The sequence below is a fragment of the Peromyscus maniculatus genome, chromosome 6, assembly GCF_049852395.1.
Source record: "Peromyscus maniculatus bairdii isolate BWxNUB_F1_BW_parent chromosome 6, HU_Pman_BW_mat_3.1, whole genome shotgun sequence".
Classification (NCBI taxonomy): Eukaryota; Metazoa; Chordata; class Mammalia; order Rodentia; family Cricetidae; genus Peromyscus; species Peromyscus maniculatus.
In genome coordinates, this window is record NC_134857.1 from 76,046,188 (window position 1) to 76,067,021 (window position 20,834).

Genomic DNA, 20,834 nt, shown 5'->3' on the forward strand with positions numbered 1-20,834 from the left:
TAGTACATGGTTTTGTAGACTGTGAGCTTTTCAGGAACAATGTGTAGAGCTTTGAAAGGATTTCACCACCATCAACAAAACCCAATAGCTGGGAAAATCCCTCTAAGTGCTGCAGTGAGCCCGAGGCTGAGCGCAGAGCCCGTTAGTAGGGACATGGAGACCAGAGGAAGAACTGTGACAGAGCAGCAGACCCCTAAAGGGCACTGACTGGATTCTGGGGTCACGATAGTTACCACTGTATGGTACTTCACAGCGTGGCTTACTCTTAAGACCTTATTATATCCCGGAGAAAGCTTGAGCCCGAGCCTATGCCCTGGGCAGCCATGTCTAAGGTGCGGGATTCCTCTATGCACAGGCATAGGGAAAGCCTTATACAGGGGAGGCTCTCAACTAGAACGCTCTTTGGGAAGGATCCGTGGTTGTTTTTCTGGTTAATGTTTATTAAAATCTTTAAAGGATCAAAAAGGGAGAAAATTTCCCTTAGACACCACATTCATAAGAAGTTCCTTATTCTTTTCTTTTGTGGTAACTTTTCCACAGAATACAGCCCACTGAGGATATCTGTTAAAACATTCCATTATTTCCTATAATTATGTAAAGACATTTTAGGGCAAAAATGATCAGATATGTGCATATATGTAAGCCCCCCCCCCTCCTGCGACCTGGCAAACTCAGGGCCTGTGAACTCTCACCCCGTTTCTGGCAGTGTCTGGTTCCCACCCTTGAAGCCCCCCTCCCACCCCTGACCTGCCCACTCTGGGGCTATGCCAGCACCGCACTTTTCGGCGAGTCTCACGTGCCCATGCACTACACAGGGACATCAGCACGGCAGCAGTCACACTGCTGCAGTGGTGGGTTTGGGCCCTCCCTGTTCACTTCCTTTCTAGTGACCTCCCGTGTCCCGAGTCTTGCCGCTATCTTCCTTAAGACTTTGCACTGGCATTAGACTTCCTGGCAGGACTCTGCTGTCCTTCAGGACCTTGACTCAGACCCTCCTTCTGGAAAGAAGTGTGTCGGCACAAGCTGAGTTCTTGCCTCTCTTTCAGCTCTGTAGTCCTGGGGAAGTGGGGCGTTTTGTTTGCTGGACCCATGTTATCCTTGGACTTCACTTTGAACTACGGCCCTTGAGGTTACCCGGCTTCTCTACTTGACTAATGGGGCATAAGTAACATAGGGATTCCAGGACTAACCAGAGGAGAGAAGGAAGGGTTAGAGGGTGTCTCTACACGGCGTGTTTATTTGTCGGAAACAACAGGTTTATATGATGGGTATTTGATTATTCTTCCCTCACTGAGATCCTCATAAGTCTCCACTATGAAGAAAAAAAAGGACGCTACCATATAACAATGGCTGGATGAAGAACAAACCAGCAAACTCCTGTCTACTTAAGAAGTTAGGATTAGGGAGGCAGAGGTGAGAAGATCTCTGTAAATTCAAGGTCAGCCTGCTCTACATAGTAGTTAGGACTGTGGCAGTGAGATGGCTCAGCGGATAGAGATGTGTGCCTCCACGCTTGAAATCTAAGTTGATCCCTAGATTACCCTCCACAAGGTGGGACTCTACAAAATGTTCACTGATCCCTACCCCCAACACACACACACAGAGTAAATAAATAAGGATGATCTGGCAAAAATAAAACTGCTCTGGTCTTCCATAGGCATAGTCCAGAAACAGGTAAATCAGAGCAAACACACTCTTTGGTGGTCAAATTTCAAAAAGGAGCTAACACATCCTTCAGAACCTAAGGGGACGACAGCCTTTTCTGATGTCTAGAGAACTTTCTGTAGTTTAAGGCTAGATCCCCCCTACTCCTGTCTTCTTCTATCACAACTGTGATCAAGCAGCATGACAGCACGTTTTTAATGACACAAAAACATCTGAATTCTTGTACAAATTACAGAGGAACTCAGTGGCCAAGGAGAACCTCCCTTTTTTTCTGTCTTTAGAATCCGCCCCCCTGCTGTGCAAACAGTCAGCAAATAACAGCTAACAACAGCTGAGGACAGCAAGACGGTGTCAGCACATGAGCTCGGCAGGCTGCCTTAGTAAACAACTGTCCCTAGCATTCAAGATCAAGAGCTCGAGTGCAGGGGTCCGAGAGTCCTGGGACCTGATCTCACTGACTGGTAATCCATCTAAATCAACATTCAGGCTCCTGGTTTTGAGACAGGGTCTCATGCAGCCCAGGCTGGCCTCAAACTCAGTTTGTAGCTGAAGATGCTCTTGACCTCCTGCTCTTCCTGCCCCATCTCTCAAGCGTTTGGATTCTGGGCATGTGCAATCATGCATGACTGCTGCACATGATGGCCCTATCTTGTAATCCAGAACTTTGGAGTCTGAGAAAGGACGACTGTCACAAGATAAAAGCCAATCTGGGCTACCGAGTGAGACCTTGCCTCAAAAAACCCCAAAGAGGGGCCAACGAGATGACTTAGCAGATATAGGTGACTACTGCCAAACCTGATGAATAGGACCCACACAGTGGAAGGAGAACAAATTCTCGATGACTTCCACATGTATCATGACATGTGCACGTGTGCATGCATGAGCACGCACATGCACTCAAACACACACTAAATGTGAAAAATAAAAACAAAAGAAAAAATTGACTTGCTATTAAGTATTACTGCACATAGTGGTGAAGTCATCATATATGATAAATACTAGTATTTTCTTCCACTTTATAGACAAAAGGACTGGGATTTAGAGCAGTTAACAAACTTTTCCAAACTTAAGTCATCAAAGGCTCAAGTTCTCTGCTGCTATTCCATGTGGTTTTAAACAGGACTGTCTCTTCATTTTTCTACAGGCCATTAACAGTGTGATTTGAGATTTTCACCCAAGGTCAGGGACCAGGGCGTAGAACCGTTCTCTCTTCCAAATGAAGAGCTGCGCTCTGGCCACACTGGTGCAGGCGGGAACTGCTTTCTTTCTGAAGCTTTTCTTTCTGACATGAAAATCTTCACCTCTGTCAAGCCACTCCCTCTGAGGCCAGGCAGGCGCTGCAGTCAGAGCACACCACGCTTTGTTTCTAATGAGATTCTTCCTGAATCAAATCCCTGTTGTTCTTTATGGAACTGGTCAGAAGTGGCACAAGTTTATAGGTCAGCTTTTACATGGGACACATGAGCATTTTTTCTTACCATGATACACTTACTATTCAATAAAGCAAACCCGAGCTCTATTCAAAACCTCAATTCCTTGCTTATGACGTTATTATCTAAGGTCAAGTCATCTGGGGTCAGACCCCTGGCATCCACTCACTGTTAAACAAAAGTTCCCTTTATGGACTATTTAAATCATGTCGTGAAAAAATCCTCTGTGGTGAGGGGAGCCCAATGACTGCTGCCCGTACAACTCTAATACCCCACAAGAAACCTTAAAAATGTGAGTTCCAGACAGTGATCAGACCACAAATAGAGTTCTTTTCTGTGTGTATGTTTGTTTTTGAGACATGTTCATGAAAGAACACTAATTTAGCAGTTCACCACAAAAAAAAAAAAAAAAAAAAAAAAAGCCATGAAAGTAGCAGATGACTTGTAGGAGGAGAAGGAGAGGGTAAGGAGGGACCCAGAATTATATTATATACATACATGTATACATTATATACATATATGACCTTGTCAAAGGATAAACACATGTTAAGAAAATAAAATCAAAACACATCAGACTGAAGGTTCTGATCTGAAACAGTCTCTGAGACACATGGTTAAGTGAGAAAACAAAATGCAGGTCTCTGTAGAGTATGGCCCCCCTTGAATTAAAAGAGCTACACCTAGCACGTGGGAGGCAGAAGCAAGTGGATCTCTGTGAGTTCAAGGCCAGCTTGACCTATAGAGTGAGTTCCAGGCCAGCCATGGCGATACAGTGAGACCTTGTCTCAAACATAATAAACAGAGATGTGCACACACATGGCCTAGGAATAACTGTAAGGGTCTATGAAACTGTTAGCAGACCTCAGGTTTTCTATCCACCTCTTTCAACCTATACTTACAACCTATACTTCATGCTTAAGAATTAAGATACAATGTCAGTCTCAATAACTGAGTTCTTTGTGAAGATTTACGGACCATGGACAATATAAAGAGTGATGAGGACCCATGTCATAATATTATAAAACAAACAGCAGCATCATGACTTTTAAAGTGTTTTCAGAAAATCTTGATAAACATTTAACACTTCAAAGCAAGACCTGTGGATGCCAGTAAAGACTGGTGGACTAGAGCACCATATCCACGGCTGCCGTTCAGTTCTACTGGCCATGGAACTGTGTAGGGTGAGGAAACCAATGTCACCAAGCACCCTCTGTGTCACACTGAATCCTCACTGCAACACAGAAACCTGAAGTTGTTATTCCTAGCACAGGGGGAAAAAGTCATTTTTTCAAGGAAACTTTGGTGAATATGATGCTCACCAAAGCTAGGACAGTATGGTTCCAAAGCTGTACTGTGTCCAACATACCCGGCTGGCTTTATTTAATTCAGTAGAGGAAGAGAAGGTAAGTTTTAGAATTGGGGCCCTATTGATGAAGAAATGTGATTGCGGTAAGTGGTTCAGAAGTTACCGCCTCTCGAGGACTTATTCCTAAGTTGTCTTTTTTCGATGGAATCACATACAGATGAGTCATTTTGTTTTCTGTCATTTTGACAGAAGGATTTCAGCGTTTCTTGGGAAGCTGGAGTTACCTCTGTTCTGCCTGCCTCATCTGAATTTATCGCTGACTGCTCCCTCTTTCTCCGTGACTCGTGGGCTTGCCCCTTATTATTTCCTACTTGTCCTTATTATTTCCTACAAGTCTCTTTTCATCCCTCACACCCCCAGTAACTCCGTTTTCTACAGTCCTGCCTCGGAACTGCTGACTTTCATTTCAGACCCCGCGATCTCTGCCTGTCTCAGCAAGCAGACCTCACCTCTCCAGTCAGCTCCTGCTTACCAGCTCAACCTCACCTCCGGTTCTCAGTAGGCCAAACTGTTCACTGGTTCCTGCATGCCAACCTTTGCTGTTATCCCTGACTGAAACCCTCCTCCCAATTCTAGCATTCCTTGCACTCCATCTCAACATTTCCTCTCTGAGAAAAGCCTTCTAATAACCTTGTCTATTTATGGTCACAATCAGTTTTGACTTAAGTAATATCCTGAAACATTATGTAGTTTTTCTTGTGTTTTAATTTTGTGTACTCAACCAGACTATATATTTCTTAAGGTTAGGGTCTGATTATATAATTTTTCTTTTAAAACCCTCTGGTGACTCCCATCATTTTAAAATTGAAGCTCAACTTCCTTTCAATACCACAACCTGGTCTTCTGTCTGTCTGTCTGTCTGCCCCTCCCTCCCTTCTCCCATTCCTCCCTCCCTCCCTCCTTCCCTCTCCCTCCCTCCCTCCTTCCCTCTTCCTCCCTCCCTCCTTCCCTCTCCCTCCCTCCCTTCCTCCTTCTCCCTCCCTCTCGTGTGTGTGTGTGTGTGTGTGTGTGTGTGTGTGTGTGTGTGTGTGTGTGTGTGTGTGTGTGTGAGATAAAGGATTGAACCCAGGCCCTTAAGCATGCCAGGCAGGCCCTCTCCCATTGAGCTAGGCTCCTGCCCTCCCTTCAAAGCACCTCTCTAGCTTATTAAAGACATTCTTCAGCTTGTGCTCCACTAGCTGCACAGCCCTCATACCCATGTTTCACAGTTCCATGCCTGCTCCTCCCCGCTGAGTGTTGCTCCTGTTTCCTGTTTTAGTGGATGTACTCCAACTTATCTACCTATCCAGAACTACTTTTTACATCCTCTTCATCAAGAATCTGAAAGATCATTATTGAGGAAACAGTTGTTCTTCCTCTGTATTTCCATGTGCTTTTGTGAAGGTCTTGGTTATATACTTACTACATGAGATTACAGTTCCTTATCATTTCTACATGTATGTATGTACACATGTGTGCAGATGTGTGTGCACACAGAAGCCTGAGGTTGATGCTGGGGGCCTTTCCTTGACTGTTCTCCACAGGGTCTTACGTTGAACCTGTGGTTCACCAACAGGCTAGCCTGGTTGGCCATTGACCCCATGATCTGCCTATCTCTGTCTCCTAGTGCAGGGATGATGGCAGGTGCACACCAGCACACCTGCCCTTTCATGTGTGCGCTGGTGACCTGAACTTAGATCCTCGTGCTGAAGCATTAAGCACTTGACATTCTGAGCCATCTCTGTAGCCCACAATTCTTTAAATTGCTTTCTTTCTTCTGACAGTGTGAACACACTGAGGGCAAGGATGGTGTCTTATTTATCTTTATTCTCCTATAACCTCATTATAGCATTTATATGTAGCATGTTATCATGCTTGTGAAATAAAAGCAATCTTTAGTAACTAATTCCTTTTTTTTTTTAGTTTATTTTGAGGCAGGGTCTTACTCACTAAGTTGCATAATCAGGCCTTAAACTTGTGATCCTCCTGCCTCAGCTCCCAAGTGCTAGGATTATTGTTGTGGGCTACCACACCTGGTTTATACCCATCTTAAGTATCTTTATAACTCTGTGGTAAGCCAAGTTCCATACTGGTGACAGAGTTACTCGTCTTTGCAGCTTTCTCTGCCTGGCACAGTGCTCACACGCAGCAGGTGCTCTCACACAGTAGGTGCTCACACACAGCAGGTGCTCACACACAGTAGGTGCTCTCACACAGTAGGTGCTCACACGCAGCAGCTGCTCACACACAGCAGGTGCTCACCCAGTTAGACTGACCTGGAGAGCACTAGAATGGTCGTTCTGACAGGCCAGTTCTTGCTCAACCTCTGAAACCTCCAGCAGATTCCGCTCACTGACCAACCGAGACAGTTCTCCGACCACTGTCACATGCTTTGAAACAGTCCCAGACATCTTCTTGAACTGTGGATAATTCTCAACAAAGGCCTGTCATGGAAGAAACATTAATGGGAGATGCTGTTACATTCCAAATAAGAATAGGCATTTGTCAAGAAAAGACTATAAAAAGCTGGGGTTACTTTCTTGCCCAGGGTAAGGTACCCACAATTCTCAACCACATGCATTTATTATTCTTAAGAAGAGACAAGCTGGTACGTATCCTGAGGGTCTTTACAGAGGCCGGACATAACCAAGAGAGGAGAGAAATATATGACTTATGATGATGTGTCACCATGCTATTTATTGAAGGGAAGCTTTGCAAAAAATGTCTCAGACTAAACAAAGTGACTTGCTGGATGTGATGATCATGCCTGTAATTACAGCCTTGGTAGGCTGAGGCCTAAATACTGCCATGAGGTCCAGCCAGGTCCACATAGCTACAGTGTGGTATATAGTAATAAGTGCATTTCAACAACAAACTAGAATGAACAAGAAGCTGGCATGATAGCCCACATCTGGAATTCCAACACTTGGGAGGTAAACACAGGACCTCCCAAGCCTAAGGCTAGCCTGAGCTACACAGCAATGACCAGACAGTCTCAAGTACCACAATCCATCCTATAAAGCTCATAAACAAGCAAAGAACCATAGTAGAAATTAGACCTGGAATATTTAAAAAATGTTGCCTACATAAATAGTTCTAAAGACATAAATCATCTGTGTGTGTGACTTACCTTCATGTCTGCTATGGATTCTAGCCTTTGCTGTTCTTTTGGTTTCCTCCTCTGGAAGTCTTCCATGAGGTTCTTTATATTGCTACCAATCTCTGCAAAGTTCAGGTACATGTTCTATGAAAAAGGAAGTCAGAAGAAAGTTCAAAACTAGCTTGGTTTTCAGACGTCATAAAAGAAGTGAAAAAGAATTCTGAACAGACTTGAAAGACAAATTCCATTTTAATTACTAAATCTGGACATTAGCCAGGGCACTAGTGATGAATACCGTTATTATTCTCACAAAGAGCTGCCAGAAGGGAGGGAAGTCAGTGACGATGTGAGCACTATGAAAAAACGCTGCCAAGGCCGGCACCCGAGTCTTTTGCCGTCCTGAGATGCAGCCTAACTACAGGAAGTCTGTCACCCTTCCACACACAGCCCTATGTGCCCCATTCTCCCAAGCCAGCACTGATACTTTATAGAAAACAACTTGAAGTCACCTACATTAGCATAGAATTCATCGTTGTCGGCAGACAGGACCACCTCTCTTAAGTCTTTGCTGATTCCTGGCACTCTGGAAAGATCGATCCGGTTGTTGTTTATGCCCAGCAGTTCATGGACCATGGCCTGATATGTCCACTAAAGAAGAAGGACAAGAAGAATTGGCAAATGACAAAAACATGGAAATATTGAGTGTTTAGGAAAACAAAGAACGATGGCATTCTTAATAATTAGTCTGATTCATACCAAGTTTCTCTATTTAGTTCATGTTTTTATTAATACTTTGTTCTCTAATAAATATTAAGATTGTCATTTTAATTGCTTAAACATTAAAAAAAGTCAAAATACTTTTACTTTCACACTTTAGAGAAAATGCAACAAGATTAATAGTCTTGATAGAAAGAAAACAATTATAACTACCATTAGCATTTTGATTGTGAATTACGAGTATATTTTTGGCTTCACAGATAGGGCTATATTGGTGCTGCAGTTACAAGTCATACCACTTCCTGCACGCTTCTGTGGTTTTCTGCCGCCTGAGAAGTGTGTTCTTGCAGATCTGAGTGGTGCTATATTTATCCCGGGAACACTAATATTATCAGAAAAAGCCTTGCGAGTTAATCAAAACACTGGCATAATCAGACACTTGCCTCAGAATCCATTTTATCTTATGTTTTTAACTGAGTATGAACTGTGAAGAAGGGTTGACTTCCAGCCTTTAAAAATGTAAATTTGTTTGGCTAAGAACCAGAAAGGTGAAATGCTACAAATCTGCCTTCTCACCATTTATGGAGAGTGGATTTATACAAAGCTAGGTATATTTTAATAAGTAACCCAGTTCCTTTCGGGCACTTACAGTAACACAACAAAGTGGCATCGGCACCATGGCTCTACCGCACACTCCACATATGAAATCTGTTTTCCCTCTCTTCTTGAGACACAGGGTTCTTTGAGGGCAGGAGACTATCTTTTAACCCTTATGTATAACACTTAGTTTACTACATGGCACACATAGGTTCTCAGTGAAATGTGTTTTTCTTTGGGATACAGAATTAGGATTACTTAATTTTTAGGTTTTACTTATGTGAGTCTGAGTGCGGGTTTGTGCATGAGTGTGATGCCTGCAAACACCAGGCAGGGCCCTGGATGCTTTGGAGCAGGAGTTCAAGGTGGCTGGGAGCTGCCCAGTGTGTGGGCTGGGAGCAGAACTCAAGACTTCCGAAAGAGCAGTATGTACTCTTAGCAAATGAGTCATTTCTCTCTCCCTCCTCCTCCCTCCCTCCCTCCCTCCATCTCCCTTTCTTCCTCCTATCAAGTTCCTTTAGTGGCCAGATGTTGCCTTACATTATGGAGGCGCTCCCTTCACCGCGGATTACCCTAGCACTGACATTCCTCCATGCAGAGAAGAAACTGAGATGGAGGTGTCTCCTCACTCTCTAAATCCCAAATCGCCTCTCACAGAGCATAACTACATACAAGGAACCGCTTAACTTGCGGAAGGCTAATCATGAGGGGACACAGGCTGTCTCAGCAGTGTGTTAGCCAGACAGTGTCGAACCACCAAAGGTGCAGTTTAGCAAGCGCAGCATGGGGCCTGAGAGGCCACGCCACACAGCTGAGGGAAAGCAAATGGCGCCCGCCCAGCTGGAGCAGTCTTCCAGAAGCAGCTCTCTGGCTTCTGAGAGGCTTCAAGGGAGACGTGTTTGACAGGTGAAGCGGGGAAGAGAAGGTATCCCGACGTCCCGTTAAAAGCACAATGGCAAGAAATCATGTAGTGCCTCTGTGGCAGAGAGCTGTAGGCTTTAGGTGAAGTTTGGTATACATGCTGAAGGTGCTTGGGTGCCGAACCAGGAGAGTGTATTTAACCCACTAGGTGAATGGGAAACCAGAATTTTAGGCCAGGATTTGTAATTTAAGTTGGGAGCTGTCATCAACCAAGAGAAATCCAAAGAAGGACTTGTATAAACGCTTGTCTCACTGTTACTGCGAGAGACGGATCACACCATCACATGGCAGTGAGGTCGGCAAAGGAGACCCTGGGAAGCGGAGCCCAGAGTTCAGAGGTTTCCTTGGTGAGAGTGGGGTAGTGGCAGAAGGGACAGATGGACAGGACAGAGGCCGAACCAGCACGAATGACTGCGGCTGGAAAACCTGACACCACAACACCAGAAATACAAGGCCAAGGCCAAGAGCAGCCGAAACCAGGCGGGGAGTGGAGTGGCTGTGATTCACTCAAAGTCACCCTTCTTTACGCTAAGAAAGGGCTCCGCACCTGGTTGAGCAGTGGGGTGATGGCATCATCACAGCGGTCTAGAATGAGAAGCAGTGGAGGCACCTCGGTCCGCCGGAACTCAAAGAGTTCATATTCCTTACTTATCACTTGCTGAGGACACAAGAGGAAAAGCGATTGGTTAACCAGTTAGCTGGAAGTGGAGACAACAAAAACAGGAAATGAATAAAAACACAGGTAGTAGTTTTTCCACCCTCACAGGCCTCCCACAAAAGGATTCAAAAGCTTCATGAAGTTTTGTAGCACGCTATTAAAAAATGAGGACTTGAAACCCTACTTTCCAAGTGGGTTGGTTGGGCCCCTGAAGTTAAGTAGCTGTAAATATTTCTTAGGTTAAATCTAAGAGTCTTAGTGCTAATTTGTTCCTTTTTTTTATTGTTTTGAATTATGTAGTCATACTTCTTTGCCAACAAAACTAACAAAGAAGATATCTTTGTTTGCTCTCTTTCTCTCTTCCTTCCTGTCTGTCTTTCCTTTTTCCCGTCCTTCCTTCCTGTCTGTCCATCCTTCCTTCCTTCCTTCCTTCCTTCCTTCCTTCTTTCTTCCTTTCCTCCCTTTCCTCTCCCCTCCCTCCTTCCTTCCCTTCCTTCCTTCTTCCTCTCTCTCTCTCTCTCTCTCTCTCTCTCTCTCTCTCTCTCTCTCTCTCTCTCTCTCTCTCCAGACACTTGATATGTAGCCCAGGCTGGCCTTGAACTCACAGAGAGCTGCCTGCACCACCACATCTGACAATTCAGATATTTCCTAACTCTTATAGGGAAACAACTAGCCCTGAGGTTTTAGAACCAGGAAAAGGGAATACTATACCTTAACACATTCTCCAAGTCTTTTTGCGGCCTCTGATGACAGCTGGTACCGAATCATGGGGCACTTCTTCAGAGACAAGAGAAGAGCTGTCAGTCCTTGAGTAGTTCTGGAGAGCTGGGCTGGATCCCAATTCCGGCCCTTTTTGTTAAAAACATATTAAAAGAAAATACCTTAATTTTCTCAAACTCCAGTTACTTGATGAATTAATTTCCATTTGATTAACTTATTTTGAAAAGCCTTGCCTTCCATACCTGACAGCAACCCAAAATATTGAGGGAAAACAAATGTGGATTCACAGCAATGTAATCCCCATAAAATTCCTGCAAATAAAAAGGATCAGAATCAGTTAATCCACGGACTCCAGCTGTCCCGAGTGCTATGGACTCCAGCTATACCAAGTACTGTAATCAAACGGGACATACAGGGTGAAGAAGTACAAGGTGTTCAAATAACAACTGAGTAGCACTGGTCAGTATGGGGAGCTGAACTAGCTATAATACCAGCAATGGTAAATCTTCTCTTAAAAAGTTGAAGTATATATACCAATGTAAATGTTTGATTAGTAGAAAAAAAAATTGCTGTAGGATACACTATGTTATGTGCCCAGTGTTTTCTTGTGTGGGAGGATGTGATTTAAAACAGGTCATTCTTTTTATATATTCTAACCCTTGGAATATCTTTTGGAAAATTTCAAAACTAGTTTATTTGTTGCCTGTGAAGACAGTACTTTTCACATAGGTAATAAATATATTCAAGTGTTTATGATAGACATATGCCAGAACACTGAACTATTAAAGAAGAAAAATAACATTACACATGCTAATGCTATATATTATATAGCATACAAAATAAGTGCTTAGGAGTTTCTGAGTTTTAGCCTAGTGACAAAGTCTGTTTACTAGCTCCCAAAGTATGAGTTTCTCAAACACAATGTTAAGAAATCTCGCTCACAGCCTTTGATTCGTATTTTCTCCCAATCGGGCATAGCCTTATTGATGAAGGTTTTTAAAGTAAGGTTCATAAACTATCATAAACTAACACAGAATATACTTGACTCTGTCTCCCAACTATGAAAATGTCTCACCAATTCATCAGCCCACTCTGCTCCTTCCTACTGATCCCATCAATCCTAATTCTGTCCAATTTAATACCTCCTTCAAATGCTCTAGATATAAGTCTGTCTGGTGTGTGCACATTTATTTTGTCTGATCAGACAGCACCTTCTTTATTTATAGACTAAAATCTTTTAATGGGGACAGTACAAGGGAGGTTACAGGACCCACACCTTTACCTGAACTTCAGCCACAACTTCCTGCTCATCAGCTTCAGCTAATGACTTCACATCACTCTTGCTGATCACATTACTGAAATCTGAAACAGACATGTTGCATGTGACTCAAATGGCATCCGTTTTGCTGCAAGTAGACTCCTACAGGCCTCGGGTGAAGCCTAATGAATGAGTGGCGTTTAGCACACACTGTGGTACATGTCAAAGTCACACACCCGGCTGCAATGAGGAGCACAAATATGCTTAATTAATTAACTAATTATTACTTAAATTAGTATCCCCAAATTCATACTGTAAATAAAGACCATCACTGATGACCTCAGAGGATGCTGCAGACTCAGATCACTACCTTAAAACAGCAAACACAGAGAAGGAAGTAAACCTTTATCCTCTTTTACATGTAAGTTGTATCAAATAAGAGACGAGGGAAGTTGTTGTTGTTGTTTTTTTTTAAAATAGAAACATTTCCTCTAAAAACCTCATGGAATGTGTATGATAGAATACTTCTCCCTTCAACTCCTATTGAATAACCTACAAACACTGATTTCACTAACAATACCACTAGAAGAAACAACCAGGGAAACTACACAGCATCACCTTTTTAGTATTCTTGCCAAAAAACCCAAAACTTAATCCATGTCAGGTTCTTTATCCCCGTTCAGACATACACGGATAAAGGAACATTTTTAACTTGAAGGAATATACAGAACCACCCTACAGTGGTGAAATCGGGAAGATCCAGCCACAGAATATGTAACTGCTTCCTCAGGGGACCAGCTGCATGGCAGAAGAAGACCTATAGAAAATCAGTGGAACCAACACACTGACCAGCAAGGTTTAATAAATGGATCTTATTTTGATCCTGACTCAAACAAAGAAAAAAGAGGGAAAGAGAGATGAGATCTGAACATTGAATTGAGTTCACGAAAATAGGAGTTACTTTTCATTTTTACTAGATGAATCTATCTCTATTAAAGATGCACACTGAAATATTAATGGATAAAACTTACATGACATTGCAGATTTGTTTAAAAAATATTGGTGGGTAGAAGATGGGAGCATGGTTCACGTAAGCCCGGGTGTGGCTGGGCACAGGTTTGCCACACTGTTTACTTAGTGCATTTGACCTTTTCCGTAATACTTTTAAATAAAGGGGCCTGTTAAATAAGAGACTTACAGACCTAAAATTATTAAAAATGAAATGAACAGGCCAGTTTAGTGTTAACTTAAATTGTGCTAAAAGCCTGTATTGAATAAAATTACTAAATACTAATTATTTTAGTTTACATTAACCAAATAAAATTCTGAAATTGATTGCCAAACCCTACAAATTTCAAGTTTATATTTTATACAGTTCAGTACTAATATAATTTTTCTTCTGCCTTGTAGATTTACAGCCCAAATCAATTTCCACAAGCACCACTGTATTATGCAGGGACACTGTGGAGGAAGTGGGGTCTTTCACTACGTGACCCCACTCCATTTTTAGCAAAGAAACTCAGAAAATGAACGCTTCTATTATATATTGACTCAAAGACAGAACTCGGGAAACATAAATCATATATATACATATCTAGAACTGAGGCTGTAACTTGTAATTTGACTAAAAAATACTAAAATAACTATACTCCTAAGTGTTGGGATCAAAGGCGTGCTCCACCACTGCCCACCTAACTTTTGGCATAATTAAATAGTAATATATGGTAAAAGAAATTTATATGTGCTAGAGTCTAAGATGTACCAAAATATTAAGTACATTATTAAGTAGTAATAAGACTTAGACAATGGTCTAAATCCCCAAAGCTTAAAACCTCTCAAGTGTCCTACTTTCTCTTCTTTTTCCTTCCTTCCTCTTTTTTCTTTTCTTTTTTTAAAAAAAAAAAAAAAAAAAAACAAGGTCTTTCTATGTAGCTGTGGCTGGCCTGGGACTAGACCAGGCTGGCCACAATCTGCCTGCCTCTGCTCCTGAGTGCTGGTCTTACAGCATGCACCACCACCACCATGCCTGGGTGCTAAGTTTGCTCCCTGGTTTTGGAACCAGCTCCAAACTTTACTACATCTACAGAGAGCAATGTTGACACCTAGAGGAGACCAATTGTAACTTCCATAGCAGAATGGAAGAAAAATTCAAATAAATTTTGAGTAGGCATGAACCTGTTCATTTCCAGAGCTTCCTATGCACGCCCCCATGTGGGCACACAAGAGATAACTGCATGACGATGTGTCCTTTCATGCACCACGTAAGAACAGCAAAGACAGGTGGGATGAATTCATGTGGTGTGCAGACACATTTTCATTATCATACTCCTTCCCCCCAAACAAATTAGTTTCTATACCTTCATTCACAGGTGAAATACAGGAGGAAGTAGATACTCTCATGGAGGAAAAATATGCAGTTTGGCTACTTATAACTTTTGGCTCATAAATTAGCCTTAAATCTAAGCAATCACTGATGAGTGGAAATTGTTATTCTGATTTCAGAAAGAGAATGATGGCCACTACCTAATTTTTAAAGGTAACTTGTCCTTATTTTATGTATATTTTGTGTGCATGTATGTCTGTCCATCATGTGCATGCAGTGTCTGTGGAGGCCAGATGTCAGATCTCCTGAAACTGGAGTTACAGACAGTTGTGAGCTCCCATGTGGGTGCTGGGAATTGAACCCTGCTCCTCTGGAAGAGCAGCTAGTGTTCTTAACAACTGAGCCGTCTTTCCAGTCCCTACAGTATTTTTAGTACTTTGAATACACAAGCTTTTAAGTGATGAGTTCAGTGAACTTGATGTTGCGAGTTACTCAACAGCCTAGACCAGCTGGGTCAGACACACACGATTTAAAAAGTGACTAACATACTTACAGATAAAATATATACTGTATTTGGGTCTTCGGAGCTCTTGAATCAGATAGTCCACGTTCTCCTGAAAACAAAGACCAAATGAAGCATGAGCAGAAGTGCTTCATAAAAAGTAATAAGGGCTGGTAAGATGGTTCAGCAGCTAAGAGCATTTGCTGCCAAGTCTGATGACCTGAGCTGAATCCCAGGCACCCACATGGTGGGAGGGGAGAACAGGTTCCTGCAAATTGTTCTGTGACCTCCATAAATGTAACTTTAAAAACTATTCATTGACTGACTTACTTGGAGTCTAACAGTATGCTGAGATCAAGACTGTACATATATTGGGTAATGAAGGATGAAAATAAAAAGAAATACATTAAATATATTAGGATCTTATACACAGTTTAATATATACACGTATGCTAAATATCAGTCATCTGCATTACTTTGGTTAAATTAAGGTAAAACTAAAGGACGTATGTTGAAATATAGCATAAAATTGTTACTAACTGCCTCAAGCTGCTTATCAATAAATTGCATTCATCTGATCAAATTTCTTACTTAGAACACCAAAATGTGTGTAATTCTTTAAAAACAGGAGAAAATATAACTTAACTATATTCACTTTGGCTTTTGACTTATTGAGGTCTAAAAGTCCTTTTAAGATATAATTTTTAAATTTTATGTGTGTGTGTGTGTGTGTGTGTGTGTGTATACGTACACACTGTTGCCTGTCTGTGGAGGACAGACGCATCAGACCCCACTGGAGACTGAGTTACAGGCGGTTGTGAGTTGTCCAACACAGGTGTTGGGACTCAAACCTGAGTCCTCTGTGAGAGCAGTACACACTCTTAGCCAGTGAGCCGTCTCTCCTAGCCAGTTCTTTTTATATAGTCAAAGCACGAGAACTCTAATCACAGACCATTCTAATGAGCATTTGATCTGTTTGTGATACCAGAATAAATGCTTAAATTTCAAATTAAACCAGCCCTTAAAACTAAAATTTCTGGGGACACAAAGGCTCTGCTACTTCATTGTGTCACTGTTAATATCCTTATTTAAACAACTAAAAGTTTTGTTTAAATTGTGCCATTAGTGCTAAAAAAAAAAAAAAAAAGGTTTTAAGAAATCCCAGCACTCGGATGGCATAAACCAAGAGGTTGTGGGTTCAAAGTCAGCCTGGGTGACAAAGCCAGACCCTGTCTGAAAGCAAGCAAATAACTGAACAGAAATGTACAGTGTCTACTCAATGGGGAAAAACAGTTTTCACATTGTCATTTAAACTACAGAAAAATTATCTTTATAAAATTTCTATTGTGTCATTAAGAGGTTTATTTATTGTGTGAGTGTATGTGCAAACGTGTACGTAGGTGTGCATGGATTAGGAGGCTAGAAAGGGTGTCGGGTGTCCTCCTCTACTGCTTCCTGACTTTGAACTTCAGATCCTCTTGCCTCTATTTCCCAAGTGCTGGGATCACAGACATGTGCTACCATGCCAAGTTCACTTTATAATCTTTTTTTGTTTGTTTGTTTGTTTTGTTTTTCGAGACAGGATTTCTCTGTGTAGCTTTGCGCCTTTCCTGGGACTAACTTGGTAGTCCAGGCTGGCCTCGAACTCACAGAGATCCACCTGGCTCTGCCTCCCGAGTGCTGGGATTAAAGGCATGCGCTACCACTGCCCAGCTCACTTTATAATCTTAAAGACAAACTGTTTTTAACAAGTAATTTAAGTCTAACATTACTGCTTGATAGGGCCAAGTAAAAAGATAAAAGATGTGAAGCCAAGAGAGTCTGAGAGCCTGTATACGGCTATTAAAGAGGTCTCCTCATTTTATGTTAGGAGATAACAGACTATGTTGTCTCTAAGACCCCTCTTAATGACCAAAATTTCATTTCTGAAAGCTACAAATATGAAAAAAAAACCACATTAATTTAGCAATTATTTCTTAAGCATCTTCTATGTAGCAGGCATCATGGGAAAAGGATGGACAACCAGATAAAATTTCTGCTATCATGGAGCTTATTATGGTAGGTATCAATCACAAAACCCATATAACTTTGTCAAATAAGTATCACTTGCCTGTAATCCCAGAACTCAGGAGGCAGAGGTGGGGGAGGTGGGGGATTATTGCAGATTTCAGCCAGCCAGGACTACACAGTGAAGTCCTTGTTGGATAACAGACCCCTTCAACTCTGACCGTTTGTAGGGGGACATCTGACCGGCTCAGTAAAGCTGGGAAGATCTGCTTGATGAGGTAAACAAGTTTCAGGCAGAGGGAGGAATCCGTGCAAAGGCTGTGTGGCAGGAGGAGCCATCAGAATGTAAATGGACGGAAAGGTAGTGTGGCTAAGGTGCAGGGTGGCAGAGGCGCCCCAAAGTGATAGGAACTAGACCATGCTGGGCTCTGCAGTCAACAAGGAAGGATTCTGTTTTTACCATAAGAACAATGAGAAGTCACCCAGGGATTTCAAGCCAGGCGACACAATCAGGTTTCCATTTGGGAAAGGACACACGACACAAGCATGATTAAAGCACACTGGGGTTGACAAACGTGAACATGAGGCGAGAGAACATACAGCCAGGCATGGTGGCAGACTCGATCCTAGCACTTGGGTGGCAGAGGCTGGAGAACTGCCACAAATTTGAAGCCAGCCTGGTTTTTAGCATGAGTTCCAGGTCAGCTAGGGCTCCATGGTGAGGCCATTTCAAAACAAAAACAAAAGGAGAGAATTTTAAAAAATAAGACATAGAAATTTTTTTTCCACCCAAAACCCAAAGCAAAACCAAGGGGGGCCGAGAGATGAGACAGCTCAGTGGTTAAAGACATCTGCCACCAAGGCTGACAGCCTGAGTCTGAGTTTGGGACTCACAGGGCCAGGAAAGAACCAACTTCTGCAAGTTGTTCTCTGACCTCCACATGCAGCCTGTGGCACAGGCCACCCTCCCCCACCCCCACTATATATCTTCAGTATAAAGAAGGCAAAGCCAGATTTGCAAGATGATGGACAGAAGCTGAGAAAGGGCTTATGAACGTTCAGTAAAGTGAACAAATAAAGACCAGGAATAAACACGCAGAGGAATGATAAAAAGGCCTCCTGGGCTCCAATGCAGAACTAGACGTGAGCACAGGAAGTTAAATATGTAAAAAAAAGTCCTTTTCTTGCTAGGCCACTGGATTTAATTGTAGGAGTAAGACCAGGCCACTATAGCAATCATTGGATGACTTCTCTTTGCTTTTACGCTAAAGGCATATTCATTCCCAAGCACAGATGGGATTAAAATGATAAAGGTTCAAGATAGTCAGAGCTGTACGAAAGAGAGATGGAGGGACAGTGATGTTTAGTGCTAGGTACCAAGGTCAATCCAGCACTACAGTGATCTAGGTTCCCAGAGTTAGTGGCTTTGGGAATAGCTTTACTCTGAAAAATATCTTGAAGGAAAAACTGGCTGTCAGGGGTGAACCAAGGCATGGAAAGGAGAGGAAGAAGTCACAACTCTGACAAAACAGGGTAATTATGATGCCACAAATGATGGTCACACAAATTTATTTTGCCTTCTTAATGCTTTCAGATCAGTAATTCTGCATTTGCCTGTGGAGACGGCAGCTCAGTTTGTGTGGTACCTTTGTAGGTCGAAGAAAACAAATTGCTTTTAGGTGTTTCATGATCTCTCGATTTTGAGAATCAATTCGTTCGAAGAGGTATACTTCCTTCTGAAGAATCTCTGACTGTGTGTAGACCATACTCACTATACCAGTCTGTAAAGAAAAAGAATGAACTAAGATTACACTAGTCCGGACTAGTAAAAACATGCATCAATAGTTTAGCCGTTTTTTTCTATTATCACTTGGCTAGGTCATTTAAATGTTAATACACGGAATAATATTTGCTGAAGATCCCAAACAGGTAGCGATGTGTGAGAGTAAAAAACCTACTCTCTGAACATGAACAACTCAGAAACTTCTAAAGAGGATTTTCTCCATTCATTCCAAGTTGTTTTTCTCCTTTAAGTTGCGGCCAGCAAATACCCTGTCATTTCAGCTTGAGCCCCAACAATCAACTTTTAAAAACAACGTTGACAGGGGCACCCTCAAGTCTTCCAAGTGTTCCCTGGGTCACCATTAACAACTTCTTGGCAGACACTCTTCCAGGTTTAAGAAAGTCTCTTGGCGCCGGTTAGAGCCGGTTAGACTGCACACCCCCGAGGAAAGCTTTATACAGCTGTGCCCGACAGTGCTGACCATCGCCGGGAATGAAATGCTAAGCCCCGCCGTGGCACGGGACCCGCCACTCAAGGGGGGGCTGCCGTCACCAACCCCGAGCAAAGGCGGACTCACCGTTTCTTTATCCATGAGAAGCACCTTCATGCCGGGCCCGCTGTCCTCTATCATTTTGGAGATATACTGCTTCACTGCAAACACCACGTTCATCGTGGCGAACTGACAGGTGCCCCGCAGCCCTTCCCGCCCCCTTCCCTGGCTGAATTAACCTCAGGCCTGCTGGCTGGGTCTCAGCTGCTTCCGGTCGGCCAAGTATTGGCTTCCGGGAGTCCGGGTCGCTCCGGTCCTGGGAATTGTAGTTCCTCCGCGGAGTCCCGGAACCAGGCTCGGCTGCTAAATTGCCGGCGCCGTTCCCGGCGCGCGCCGCGCGTGGAGAGGAAGGCAGCCTGACAGCTGTCTCGGCCACGGGGACCGGGGAATGTGGCTATGCTGTCTGCCGAGCACCCTTTCTGGAGACCGGCGTGCATGCCATCGCAGCACTGGGCAGGCTGAGGCGGCGGGGTCGCAGGTTCGGGACCAGTCCGGACGGCAGCAAGTTTCCGGATAGCCGGGGCGGGCTGGGTTTTAAAAGTATCCAAACAGACTGGAAGCTGCACCAGGGGAGGGCATTTTGTGTTTACCAGGCCGTGGACAAGATTCGTCTGCTCGACTCCCAGTGTCATTATTGAGGCAGTGACAGTGCCCCGTGTTAGAGCGGAGAGTGAGACTGGAGCAGGTTTTCCGAAGAGAAGGGCGGCTGAAATTGATCACGTGGTCGTTGATGAATGAACAAAGGGAACACCCTTTAGGGGTGCTGCTGGAGATCTGTAGAGGCCTCAGAGACCCCATGAGGGCGGGGAGCTTCCGACCCCCACTCAGGACCGCCGGGACCGCGAGCCCACGGTGCCCGTGGCACCGGACATCGCTGACTTGCAGGGGCGTCGAGTTTCCAGGGACCCTGAGATGGTCTGGGGGCAGTTACTCATTGAACCTGAGAATATTGAAAGGGAAACATTTTTTATCTAAGAAGCAGTGAAAGATTAGCAAAAAAATGATCCTATTTATTTATTTATTTATTTATTCATTCATTTATCTATTATTTATTCATTTATTTATTTGTTTGTTTATTATGTATACAGTGTTCTGCCTGCATGTATGCCTGCAGGCCAGAAGAGGGCACCAGGTCTCATTACGGATGGTTGTGAGCCACCATGTGGTTGCTGGGAATTGAAGCCAGTGCTCCTAACCTCTGAGCCATCTCTCTCTGCAGCACAATAAAATGGATCTTAAAGAGTCAGTTTCCAAAGAG

The 20,834-nt window shown here is 43.2% G+C and overlaps 1 protein-coding gene across 1 annotated transcript in view; it reads right to left on the reverse strand.

Moving 5' to 3' along the window:
* Window positions 1-19,790, reverse strand: part of Vps45 (vacuolar protein sorting 45 homolog) — a 63,603-nt gene extending 43,813 nt beyond the window's left edge. The window contains exons 1-10 of the mRNA XM_006982565.4: window positions 19,604-19,790; window positions 18,890-19,024; window positions 15,288-15,348; window positions 12,436-12,515; window positions 11,396-11,464; window positions 11,145-11,282; window positions 10,323-10,433; window positions 8,054-8,188; window positions 7,571-7,684; window positions 6,717-6,884 (exon numbers count right to left, since the gene is read on the reverse strand). Of these exons, the coding sequence (XP_006982627.1) occupies window positions 6,717-6,884; window positions 7,571-7,684; window positions 8,054-8,188; window positions 10,323-10,433; window positions 11,145-11,282; window positions 11,396-11,464; window positions 12,436-12,515; window positions 15,288-15,348; window positions 18,890-19,024; window positions 19,604-19,696 (1,104 nt within the window). The 5' untranslated portion in view covers window positions 19,697-19,790. The remainder of the gene's footprint in view (window positions 1-6,716; window positions 6,885-7,570; window positions 7,685-8,053; window positions 8,189-10,322; window positions 10,434-11,144; window positions 11,283-11,395; window positions 11,465-12,435; window positions 12,516-15,287; window positions 15,349-18,889; window positions 19,025-19,603) is intronic.
* Window positions 19,791-20,834: the final 1,044 nt, after the last annotated feature.